We start from the raw sequence: 12,676 nt of genomic DNA, 5'->3' as shown, positions 1-12,676 counted from the left end.
TTGGATCTACTCTGTGATTTGTGCTCTCCAGCCCATTCTGCAGATGCTGAGTGGCACTTGTTGCCTTGCCCAGGAGCAGGAATTACACTGAAAAGATGGTTTGTTGTGAACAAAGGGAACTTTATTTCAACAACTAAATCAACTCCAGTGTCTGTGTGCGCAGATGAGAGGAGTGTGGGTAGGACAGAGCAGGTTTTTGACCCTGAGGCTGCCTTTGGATCAGCAGGCATTGCCCCAGCAGGAAATGGTTGAGGTACTCTGCAGCCTGCTCTGGATCCTGCCTGTCCTGCTGCTCAAGAAGCACTTTCAATAGCATGTGCATGCATGTTGTACACGATCCAGTCATAGAAGTACTGAGTGGAGACGAAGACTCCAGGCCACTTTGGTCTGCCGCAGCCTCTTCCCCAGCTGCTTATTCCAACGACCCACCAGTACTCAGCGTTGTTGTCCTGGCACATGAGAGGACCACCACTGTCACCCTGCAGCAGAGCAGAGAGGATTAAGGCGGTGTTGGTGGCCCCTGCCAGCATTGGGGCTGTCTCCTCCTCTCTCACAGCCCCTGCCAGAGCTGTATTCCAGGCAGAGGAAGGCTCTGCTCAGGGGCTGGAGCCTGCAGAGGCTTGGCTGTGAATGGCTTGGGGTTCTGTAGGGCAGGGCTCTCTCTGTCCTCTCTGCACAGGGCTCCTGCATGTGCAGAGGATGGACATTTGGCACCTGCACCTCTGGGCTGCCAGGAGCACTAGCTGGGCTTTCTGGGCTTTCAGGCACAAGGGGGGCCCTGTGCAGGCAGGTGTGGATGGGGAGTGTGTGGGAAGCCCCCACAGCAGTCGGGGGTAGCCGGGGCTGGGAGAGTGACTGAGTGTCCGGGCAAAGCAGGTCCTGGGCTGTGTTGGGGTGGTGCTGCTGGTGCTGCTGGGGGCTGAGTGGCTCGTGGTGCGCTCCTACCCGGCAGGTGTCGATGTTGCCCTCTGGGTAACCAGCACACAAGTTGTGGGGTTGCACAATCCCTGTGTGCCAGCCAGTGCTGTTGCAGAGCTGGACATCGATGAGCTGGACCTTGGCCTCCTGGAGGCGATCAGCTGACTGCTGAGCTGTGAGCAAGAGAAAGGAATAAGCCTCTGGCAGCTCCATGCTACTTCTACTGATCTGTCTGGGAGGGGATGGCTTTCCCTCTGCAGAGGCACTGGGGTGCTGTGTCCCTACTCCCTGCCTTTGGGGAGCAGGCCAGGCCCATCTCTGCAGAGGTGTTCATCCAACAGCCTGGCTGTGGCCTCTGCTGTGGGGAAGCCCAAACCCTCTTCCCAGTGCTCTTAACTGGCTCAGGAGTCGTTCTTGGAACTCACATTTTTCAGTGGTGTAACCCCAGCCAGCAATCCAGCAGTTGTAGAGCTCTGAGACCCTTAGGGCAGGGTCAGCCACACAGGCCAGCTGGATGTATTGGCTGCAGAGAACAGGCTGGTCCAATTGTAAGATGGCGATGTCGTAGCTGTAGTTGGCAGCAGAAATGTAGTACGGGTGTATCACCACCTTCTTGACATTGCGCACTACGGCCCCAGGGCCCGGCTGAGACAACTGGGTGGCTCCAATCAGCACGTACACCATGCTGATGTTACTGGAAAGGAGATGGAGAGAGGTCTGAGAGGGAGCAGAGCCATGTGCCACAGCAGCCCAGCAGTTGCCAGACCTCTGCATGGCAAGGCAGAGAGGGAGCAGGGCTCTGGCAGGTATGAGTGCCCTTGCACAAGTTAGGCTGGGAGAATGTCAAGCTGAAAGCTGCTGGGAAGCCTTGGCACAAGGCCGGGCTTCTCCTGAGCAGTGTGGCACCTGGGCTGCCTGAGAGGAAAGGGGAGGGGAGTAGCAGGTGGTGCTGGTGGCAGGGCACCTGCTGGTGTTGTGGGGATGTCCCCATTCCCTGCCCCTCCTTACTTATACACTTTGAAGCAGTGGGCTGCTGTGAGGACCCAGTCTGCAGTGATGAGAGACCCTCCACAGAAATGCCCTAGGTATGGTGCCCAGGGATGCTGGAGGCTGACGATCCATGGCCAGGATGCGTCCAGGGCATCTGCGCCTCCCACGATGCGTGTCAAGCCGTAGTCAAAAGCAGTGTTGTGGTTGTAGACAGGAGCTCGGAACCCACAGGACCCTCTGCAAGCAGAAAGTAATTTCCATGCTGCTCCATGGCCTGCTGTGGCTCAGGCTGAAGCTCAGCCCTCTGCCCTCCCCACAAGGGCTTGCAGGCACAGCAGGCCAGGGAAGCCCATGGGGTGTGTGTCTGTCCGTGCCAGCACCTGGCTGCTGGCAAGGAGCTGAGGCTGTCCCATGGTGGGTGGGAAGCTGTGGCCCGGCCATGGGGGACAGGCGGGGCCCCTGCAGGGAAGGCCCCAAGTGTTGCCGTGGCTCCCTGCCAGGGCCTGGGGCCACTTACCCGCAGGTGTACTCCATGCTGTGGGCCAGCCCGGCCACGGTCATCAGGACGAGGAGGCTGAGCCAGTTCATGGCTGCCAGAGGCTCGGGTGAGCAGCAAGCACTGAGGGCTCCGTGCAGCAGCACAGCCACAGCCGCAATGCCCACAGCAGCCACGGTGTCCTTGGTGCCCTCGGCGCCGGGGCTGATGTCACAGAGCGGTGGGTTCCATGTTCTGAGTGCTGGAGGGGGGTCTGGGGCATTGGGGGAGGGGCAGCAACTATTTGAGGAGCTATAGAATGGTTTCTGGTAGAAGGGAGCTTTGGAGATCATCTAGCTCTGATCCCCTTGCTTTGGGCATGGAGGGATAGCTTGCACTGCTAAAGGTTGTTCAGAGCCTGTCTCAGAAGCTGTCTGTAAACACTTCAAGGGATGGGGCATCCACAGCTGCTTGGGACAACTTTACCAATTCCTCAGTATCCTCACAGTCAAGAACTCCATCTCAATATCCCATCTAAAGTTACCCTCTGTCATTGTAAAGTCATTGCCCCTTGTTTTATCACTACCTACCCTTGTAGGAAGGCTCCCTGCAGTTTTCTGTAGGTCCCTTTTCTTCCAGGCTGGGGTTGTGCTGTCCCTGGGGAAGGCAGTAGCTGTCTCCTGTCACTGTCTGCTACTATCTCACAGGAAAACAGCTGGCCTGGTGTCCTGGTTTTGGGCAAATTTGGGAGAGAGCCTCCGAGTGGGGTTCCTCCAGAAAACAAATTTAAGTGGCCTCTCCCCCAACTGGTTCAGGAACAGATTTCCTTGGAGAAAAGAGGAAAAAACCCGTTTATTTAACAGAAATTGAATAATATGAAACAATAAAACCTCTCGCTGTTTGATGCAACGTGAAATCCAGAAAAGGTCCTTTTCATGTGGTGTAGCTTGGCTCGCTCAGGTTTTTATCAGTCCATCCGGCACTGGAAAGTGCCAAGGCCCAGACCCAGGTGGGCCACTGGTGTGAACTGCTGGGGTTTGTCTGGGTTTTCAGTCCAGAGCAGCTTTGAACAGATCCAAGAAAAAGGGAAAAAACCAGTCTGGGGAACTTCTCTGTCTCAGGTAGCTAGAGAACAAAAAGCCAAGGAGAGCTCTGTCCCACTGTCTGTCTGTGTTGCAGACGGCACGTTCCGGGAGCAGGATGTGGGGGAGTGAGTGCTCTTTCTGAACACAAACTGTGCGCTTCTTCTTCCACCTGCTTCACTCTCAGAGCCAGTCTTAAATGTGTAGAACTTAATATGTAACATAAACAAGGTGATTTGGGATAGAAGCATCATAAAGTTTCCCCAGGACACATGGCATCACAGCCTCTTTGAAATTTCATTGCCTCCCTGGTCTCTGCAACCTTTTCTCCACAAGATTTTTCCCAAAACACAATCACTCTGGAACAGGGCTCCTGCAGGAAGCACATGTGTGCTTGGGTCAGGAGCCAATCCAGTCACAGCCACAGTGGATGAGCAGTGAAGTGCCTAAGCTGCACCACCCTTCCTGCAGAAGGTGCAGCAACATGAAGGTTTAGCACATTCTGTGCTGGCCACATCAGCCTGGCTTCATTCTCCTCATCCTGGACTGCTTGCCATAAAGTGGGCAATCGTGCCTTTACCCCATTGCAGAGAAAGTGGAGATTGAGCCAAGCCAATTTTGTTATTATAACCTATAGTGATGTTGGCCACCTTTAACCAAAATATGAAGGACTCAACATGGAATAACCTTGGCAAAACTCCATAGTTTTGTATAGGGAAACCTCTTGTTCTCTTGTTTTCCAGACACAACTATTGTTAGCTACACTTGAATAGGGAACATTTAAGAAGCAAGATGAACAAAGTAAAAGAAATTTAAAATTAAAATTAATTTAATTAGAAATTGTCATAATATTTTAACTAAAGTGTTCAATTTCAATTCCACCTACAGGAAGTTTGTTCTCCAAGGGTTCAGGCGTGTTCAGGTAATTGCAGTCAAAATGACAGTAGAGGAGACTGGGTGAAAGGAGTAACACATCCACTTCTTTTATTGGCAGTGTAACTGTTTGTCAAGAGCAACACCTGGGTGTGGACTCCAGAAACCCCCACACCCTCTTACCTGTTGTGCCCATCAGTAGGCTCACAGAGATGAGTCTCCATCACACTGCAGATTGGCTGATGGCTGATGGAAAACCATTCCCAGAGTCATGCCTGGTCTAAGTTCTCCTGTTGTTTCCCCACTGACAGAATGTTTGTTTCTGAGGATCACCTTCCATGAAAGAGATGCTAATGAGAGGCCTCTGGAGAACAAGGGTGAGAAGGATCTGGGTTGAAGAAAACATGGTCTCGTAAGATTAAACATTGTATGAATGGATTTGGTGTTTAATGTTTAAAGAGAAGGTAGAAGAGAGCTGTGAAAAGCCCTTTTAATATAGACAAGAATGTTCCTTAAAACAAAGATTAATTACAGTTTGTACCTCATAATGCAGTGGACTTAAGATGGAAGCTTGCCCATGTTATGAAAATACATGGGTACCCTTGTAGGTGAAAGCTGGAGAGAAGCATTAATTCATTTATTAAAGTTCAGTGTTTCAAAATAATTTTCTTAGGGGAATGTGTTTGTAAAGATTTAATCGGTCTGTTTTTTTTCCAGAGCTACTAAATGTATAGGGTAATTGGATGAGGAATCAACATGTTGTAGTCTGTGTTTTGGAGGCAATTTGCCTAGGTTGCCAGAATGTGCCTTTTATTATTTTACTACTAGATTTATAGGATAAACTATAACCAGAGGGAGTGTAATCATTGGGACTATTCCTAGTCTCAGTCCACTAGCTTGTGGTGCTTTCCTGACTCACTGCTTCATATTCAAGGGTCTGCAGAGTGTCTGAGTTGTCTCCTCTGTACCTCAAGCAGAATAGTTCTGGCCAATATCCCAATATCCTGGAGTTACAAGTTCATCCCTTCAGAAGAATAAAAAGATAATTTGCTTTTAAAGAAATATAACAAGAACATGTGTTTCATCAGGGAGGACTTCAATCTATGAGACTAGGGTGGCTGAATTAGGGCTTTGACTTGCCCAGCATACTACTTTGGTCATACAGAATTCTTCAAGTCCTGATATATCAGAAAGAACACTTGATCTATCAGGAAAAGAATAGCTCCTAAACTTATTTTTGTGATTCCATATCAGACTGGGAGCACTCAGTGATAAAAAGCTATTTCTGCTTTTAAAGTCAAGGCTTGTAGCTCCTGAGAACAGTTTCGAGAGCCATTCACAGGATACCGCTATGACACTGAGTGTTTGTGTTTGAGGAAGTGATGGCCACAGAAATCAATAGATCCTGCAAAAAACTGGATTCTTTCTGTATGAAAAAGCTTTAGCAAACAGTAAACCACTGTCCAACAGAAGCTGATGTTCTCCAAATTCAGAACAGCTGCCCACTGTGAATGTTTACGTTTTTGGTATTTCGTTTTTGAGTGATGGTTCTGACATACAAATGATGAAAGATAATCCCTGCAGCCCAAAGCAGCTCAGCTTCCAACAATGTCCTTTTAATTTTTGGCAGAGAACATTTTGCAACCCAGCTGAAAAGCTGGAGTGCATTTGGATGTCTCTTTTCAACCATGATTGGGCAGATGCTCATAAGGGAGAGAGAGTTACAAAGAATGTTTCCTCTCCTGAATTTTAGGACTATGCCCAAGAAAGTGCCAAATTCACGTGATTCCAGTTGTCTGTCCTGAAGCAGACAGCTTTCTAATAAATTTCAAATTTATGTTATTAAAGCTCAGGAAAGTTGTGAATTCTCAATATCGTAGCTCTTCACCTATTGCTCATGGAGACTGTTAATTCTGCACTTATGCTTTGAGAAAAAGCTCAAAGCTGTAGACACATAGCTCTGTAAGTTGATGGACATTTTGGTATTTATGGTTCTGACTGCTTACATGTGGGCAGGTACAGCCTAAGTACAGATGTGTTAGCAATACTGAATATTATTTTCAAAGCAGACCCTGGATCATGTAAGCTCTTCTTATGCACATGCTTGGATTTGATTAATATGAATAGACGTCCACTACAAAGTTAATTGTGTTTTTGTTGCACAATCTGCTTTCTTTCATTTATATTTGTTTGAGGTCATTGCAAATACTTCCTGTGGAAAGAGTTTTATGTCTATGTTGACTTTCAAATTCTGAAAAATTTTTTGATACCCAAGTTGTACAAGACGGTGTGTTCTTCACTTATTTTGGAGAGAAATAATAAATCTTAACTGACTTACTAATACCTCCACATTTCCAATGTACTTCATTTCCATTCCCAATCTACTTCAGATTCAGCATGGAAATTAAAAAGAAAAAAAAATCTGTCCTAATAGCTTTTAATGAGGAATCTACTACTTATTTAGTTTGATGTTAACAAGTTAGCTTAATTTCTCAGCTAGAAGCATCCAAGAAGATGTAAGTAGTTTTGAATGAGGAGCATTGTTTGGAAGTTACACTTCTAAATATTTCTGTAGTGACTGAGTTTTTTTCAGTGATTTTCTTCTTGAGATGGAGTCATGAAATGCAGGCATGGTAAAATATTTAAGATTTCACATGGCTTTTTATTTTGTGAAATGCTGAATTTGGTGAGTCACTACAGGGATGATACTGACCTAAACAGAGTAGCCGAGTGTATCGCTGGGGTGATACCTGAGGATCTTCACTAGTCTAAAGGTACATCACAATTCTCCCCAGCAGAGGTTTGCCAGAAAACTTTGAGAACAATGGCTGGGTCTTCCAGACATTCAGCAGTTTGTCTGGGAACCCTTTTTTAGTATTTTTGGAGCAAATATATTTTGTCTAAGACCATACTGTCCCTGATTTCTGGAAGCGCTTTATGTTTGGTACCCATCTAAAGTAGCTCTCCTCTGAATCTCTATGAAAAAATGGAGTGAGAGAAGAGGAAAAATTATTAATTGCCTTGCTTCTCATAGGCAAAATATTTTTTTTTCCTTTACATGGACATAGAAAAAGAGATACTGGAAATTTCTATTTTTTAGAAAAATTTAAATGGTTGAAATTTTATTTCATATTGGAAATGGATTGTCTGCAATGTATTTTCCAAGGAGTTCCAACTGTCTGTAAGCATAGAAGGGCTGAAAAAAGTAAGGTTACATGGCATATCTATTTATTTCTGCTGTTTTTTATTAAACTACATCCTTCAGAAATTAATATAGACCAAGAAAACGATTTGCTATGCAAGTGATCATATTGGTTTGCCAGGTAAGTTTACACTGTTCTTTTCTTACATGGCAAGATAATACAATCATCCAGATCACTGCTAATTCTTGTGTCTGTAGCATGGTGGTACTCTGTATGATGTACAATGTGAGGCTCAGGCATTCCAAGAGATACACAGAGATATTTTAATGTGGAAAAAAGTTAATTGCTAACTGATTTATGAACATAGCTTTCCCCAGAAATATGACTGGATTGAGTAGAGCTCATTTTTATTGGACAGTTGGGTGCAGTTGTGACAAGCATAAAGTTAAAGAACCAGTTTTCTCGACGTTAGCATGGGAAGCTGGATGTGACTTCCTGACTTCTATAGCTTCAGTTCTTCCAATTCATTCACATTTCAGCTGAGTAATGTTATTCTGCACTAATATTTCCCATACACCACACAGAAAGCTGCAAAGCAGTCATAGCAGAAACAGGCTTTGGGTTTGCATTAGTCAGGTGGTGTGTAGCATCTTTATTCATATTTCACTAGTGTAAGCTGAGAGATGCAGTACATAATCTACTCTGCTCTTGTACTGAAGAACAAGTGTTACAATCCTTGTTGTCTGTGCTATAGGTAAAGAAACCTACAGATTTGACTTGAGCAATAAGGAATAAATTTTGGATGTTAAACATGGCATTCTGTGGTGCAAATTAAAAAGAGAGGGAAAATAACTAATCAAGTGTTAATGGGAGGGTGGTGACTGTGGGAAGCTTCTGTAGAAACTGGAAAGAAATTTGTTTGTAGGTGATTCTTCTGTTGGGGTTTGAGAACTCAGGAGTACAGAAAGAATGTGTGTGTACATATCTAAAAAGTATTTCTTCATAGTTTTGAGTAGAAGGAGTAGAAGAAAATAAAAGTGAAGCAGAAATGGGCAGAGTTGTTTTGGAAGTGAGACATTTCCTATGGTGTTTTTTTTCTGAGCAAGTGAAACACATTTTTGTGTTGAGTTTGGAACAATTTCTATCTTCTTCATGCTTTTCTTTTTCCATAACCTGTATTTATGATGTGATTTTTCTTTTAATTTTATTAAAAGTATATTTAAAACATACTTCAGTAAAAATGGCAATAAAAACTTAAAGCATAGGTGTCCATATAAAGTCCATTTAAACTGTTGGTGTTGTGAATTTTATTCAGCTTGCTGGGTTTGTCCATATATGACTACGTGTATACATACACATGTAAAAGGTTAATGGATTGTCTGGATTTTCCAATATCACACTGAACATTTCCAAGCATATTTTAAGGCTTGACATGTCTTTCACATTCTGTCACAAAGCCATAGAGACGTTTTTGTCTAAAGATGTGTACACTTTTATGGACGGTGTGAAATTTTTTACAATTTCCTTGGCAACCCAACAATATTTACATCACCACAATTTTCTTATGCAGTAAACATTTGCTGTTCAGCTGGCTGGGACACCATTAATCTCTTCCTTTGTGTTGTGTGACTGGGATAGCCCACATTTTTGAACTGTCATTTCCTGGACATGCACGTGGACAAAGGGCCTGTAAATTCTCTGTAAAACTGTGTAAATTTGTTTGTTTATTTCATGGAAATGCAAGCAAGAATCATCTGTGGGGCCATAAATTTTTTTTTCAGGGGTGCGTATGGGAAACTGGGAAGATTTCCCAGGAAAAATACTAAATCTGTGGCTTTTCTTGCTGCTATTTCATATTTTCTTAAGAAGTCTTCCCAAGTCCTTTAAAGTCCTTTTCCTCAGTTTCTGAGGGCTACTTCAGTTCTTCACTCATTCAGTTTTTCTGCTTTTCAGAGTTAATTCTTTGAAAAGATGTTGCTGGCATTTATAACTAAGTATTTGATCAAAGGATACAGTCAAACAGATGTAGAAGGACATTCTGGTTCAGTTCACACAAGGAGGGTTCAGCAGAGCCTTTCAGGAGTGAGTGTGCCTAGCTGTAAGAGTTTCTTTTCAGCCCTTGGATCCAGGCTGGATTGTAATGCATCTAAGAGCTCCAGAAGTTCATGGTTCTGCTGTGGCTGCTGGTTTGTCCCTTTGTCAATATGTATTACTGACCACACCCTATCATCCTCTGGACCCAATTTCTTTGTGATCTGGGAACCAGTGACAGGACCTGAGAAAATGGCCTGGAGCTGTGCCAGAGGAGGTTGAGATTAGACATTAGGAAAAGTTTCTTCACCTAGAGAGTGGATGGGCACTGGAAGTGGTCACAGCAACAAGCCTGACAGAGCTCATGGAGCATTTGGACAATCCTGGGAGGTGGACATCAGTGATCCTTGTGGGTCTCTTTCAGCTCAGGACAATCTATGATTCCATGATTTTATGAGCACCTTATGCTCTGAAGGAAAAGGCAGTAAAATGTTTTCTGGAGACAAAATATTTTGTTTTCTGAGACAAAAAAAAAAAAGAAGAGGTCTACCTCAGCTGGCAGAGTACTGACCCCGGGAGCTGCAGGATGCCAGCTGCACGCAGACACGAGGTGACATCTCCGAAGAGAAGGGCGGGCTGGAGGCTGTGCCGAGGCCGGCAGGACGAGCCCGAGCGGCCGCGGGAGGGCGGCAGAGCCTCAGGAATGGAGAGAACGCGCTGCCCGTCCTGCTCCTGCCGGCCCGCGGGAGCTGCGAGCGCCGCTGGAAAACAAGTCCGGCCACAGCAGGAGGGGGTCGGCGTGTGCCACAGACAAAACAGGAGATGAGCTCAAATTCGACTCGCTTCTGCTCTTATTTCTATGGGTCATTCTTTAATTTTGTCCGTCCAGATTAGACTGTAAGGTCCTTGGTATAGGGACTTGTATTGCTAGGCACACCCATGACACTGCAAATAATTAACTGCTGTAATTATCGTGCTTGTAAAGCACCCTCACTTGACATTGCTACGGGGCAGCTAGTCTGTATCTGAATGTGACTGTGTCAGACAGACCAGGACCTTGGAGGAGGCTAAGCCCTCACTGACAAATGTGATTTATTGCTTTGAAACATTTGTATAAGGAAACCAAAATGTTAACCATTTAAACTTTTCCTCTAAGTACTTTCTGGACAAGAATGGCCAAACTGCTGGGGATTAATGCTTCTCAACTGAGAGATTAGGGAGAACCAGGTTCTAACCAGGTTCTATGGGTTAGAACTACATATTAAAATGAGAAAGAAGTGCACTAGCAAGGGCTCTTGTGAGATCTTGGCAAGTCTTTATTTCACCATCTTTTAAGATGCTTATCAGTGGCAGATGAGGTGGCTAAGGGCATGGCCTTCCACAGATGCTGATCTTCTTCCATGTACTGTCATGATTCTCAGTGAAGCTGTGAGCAGTCTCTCTCACCTACCTCTAGAAGACCTGCTTGGGATGTTCCCTATCCCCTTCTCTGGGGATATTCCCTATCCACTTCTCTCAAAGTGATGCGGTCCCCCTGTTCAAAGATGTAATTTTTGCAGCACAGGAGTCCTGAGCTCTTGCAGGGGGATAGCAGGATGCTGCTAGTTAGTAAAGTTGGCTGTCAACAAAGGAAATGTTCTAAAGTGAATTTACACCGAGAATGTGCAGGATTAACATTGCAGAAAGCCAACACAGGCATGTGTGTGCTTGTGTGTGTAAATCTTCATCCCATGATTTCAGGGGAAGAGTGATGTTTACTCCAGAAAGCACACTGGTGCTAGCAGAGGCTGGCCTGGCTGAGTCAGGCCTGCAGCTAAGAGCTTGAAACCAGCACCTAAAGCAGTAGTCAGACTTTCTATCTGAAAGGGATTATTTGGGATCTCTCGGGTTATTTCCTTTCTTTATCTCCTGTGGAAGAAGGAACACCTCAACAGGCCCCTGAAAGGAGGAAACAGCCCAGGTGATCCTCTTTGCAACTGAGCACTTCAACTACTTAAATACAGGATCAGTCTCCTTCCTCTCTTGAGTTTTACCCTCTTGGCTATCCACTGAGGTACCTCCAAAAGGGGAATAGACTGGGATCACATATGGTTTATTAATATTCTGTGCTGAGGTGAAACTTGGGAGAGGGGATGCCATGGATTTAGCCCCCTCTTGGGCTGAGGAGCTTCTAGGCCTGTGCCTTAGTGCCCTTTACCCATCTGGGGCTTGGCATAGGCATTTTTTGTACCACAGGTCTAGCTGGGATGTTTATTCTTTCACCCAAGAGACCATGCCCTACACTTCAGCTCAGATGCTACATCTCATCAGTCATCCTGCATCTAAATGATGCTCCACTGACAATTTTGGGCTGAAGAGGTCATGCTTATATATATTTGTATATGTACATTGATTCAGAAAGGCTAGTGAGTCTGTGGTGGCCCACTGATACCGTACAGGCTTTGTCACATGGATGTGCTTAAACTTAAACTTTTCAGCTCTCCTGGGAGATAGGTTGGTGTTACTCCCATTTTAAAAATGAAGGTTTATTGCCCTTCACTGAGAGGCTCCAGCAGAGCATAACTATGCAGAGAAAAGAGTTGTGTGCTGTCCTCAAGCTGTGCTGCCCCACTTTGGCATCCCGTCTGTGTCAAGGCCAGAGGCCAAGCTCCACAGCTCTCCCAAGCACATTGAACTCAACAGCATCAAACACTTATGAGAGCACAATTTGGTCCTAAATATGCATAAGATTTAAATGGGTGATTTGACACACCAAGACAAGAGAGGGACTTCTGAAAAACAGCAAAAGGTTGTGAAATTGCTAAGAGATTAAGTTGTTTGAATCATTGTTCCAGCTTTATTAAAAAAAGGTATAAATTCATTTCAGTTCTTAGTGGATCTCAAGCTGCCAGTTTCTGAGCTTTCACAGCCTTTGATGTGATTCCAACTTTCTATGATGTAAGTGGATTATTTTTTCCTTAATTCTGAAGAGGCCATTTCCCTCCCAGCCCCCTCCAGAAAAACGTTGCAGCAGACTCAAACCAAACACTGACTTTGGCTCATATCATGTGGATATTAACCCACTCTCTGCAGTGGTTTATTTATCACATGCTTCTTTTGAGACTTTTGTATTAAGGGAAGATACCAGTGGTAAACCACTATTTTAAATAACAGTGATCCTAAAA

The 12,676-nt window shown here is 45.1% G+C and overlaps 1 protein-coding gene and 1 long non-coding RNA gene across 2 annotated transcripts; one reads left to right on the top strand and one right to left on the bottom strand.

Annotated features, from left to right (window-relative positions):
* Positions 1 to 99: 99 nt before the first annotated feature.
* On the bottom strand, positions 100 to 3,096 carry LOC111942340 (acrosin-like). The gene is made up of 5 exons (XM_086878740.1): positions 2,426 to 3,096; positions 1,927 to 2,145; positions 1,344 to 1,612; positions 946 to 1,091; positions 100 to 479 (listed from the first exon to the last, which is right to left on the bottom strand). The coding sequence occupies exons 1-5, from the start codon at positions 2,734 to 2,736 to the stop codon at positions 294 to 296; spliced, it is 1,131 nt and encodes a 376-aa protein (XP_086734866.1). The 5' UTR covers positions 2,737 to 3,096; the 3' UTR covers positions 100 to 293.
* Positions 2,919 to 3,249, top strand: LOC147655046 (uncharacterized). Its single transcript, XR_015283742.1, has 2 exons — positions 2,919 to 3,002; positions 3,091 to 3,249. It is a non-coding gene; the product is annotated as an uncharacterized LOC147655046 (long non-coding RNA).
* Positions 3,250 to 12,676: the final 9,427 nt, after the last annotated feature.

The sequence above is a fragment of the Cyanistes caeruleus genome, chromosome 2, assembly GCF_971803275.1.
Source record: "Cyanistes caeruleus chromosome 2, bCyaCae1.hap1.1, whole genome shotgun sequence".
Lineage (NCBI taxonomy): Eukaryota > Metazoa > Chordata > Aves > Passeriformes > Paridae > Cyanistes > Cyanistes caeruleus.
Note: the sequence above shows the minus strand (reverse complement) of the source record. Positions and strands in the feature narration are given on the sequence as shown.

What these genes read in the sequence shown, in the direction of transcription:
- LOC111942340 (XM_086878740.1), bottom strand. Translation starts at nt 2,736, where the DNA reads ATGATCTCCAAAGCTCCCTTCTACCAGAAACCATTCTATAGCTCCTCA. An exon ending in AGCATGGAGTACACCTGCGG is followed by an intron (nt 2,146 to 2,425) that starts GTAAGTGGCCCC and finishes TTCTGCTTGCAG; the next exon opens with AGGGTCCTGTGGGTTCCGAG. An exon ending in GGGTTACACCACTGAAAAAT is followed by an intron (nt 1,092 to 1,343) that starts GTGAGTTCCAAG and finishes TCTTGCTCACAG; the next exon opens with CTCAGCAGTCAGCTGATCGC.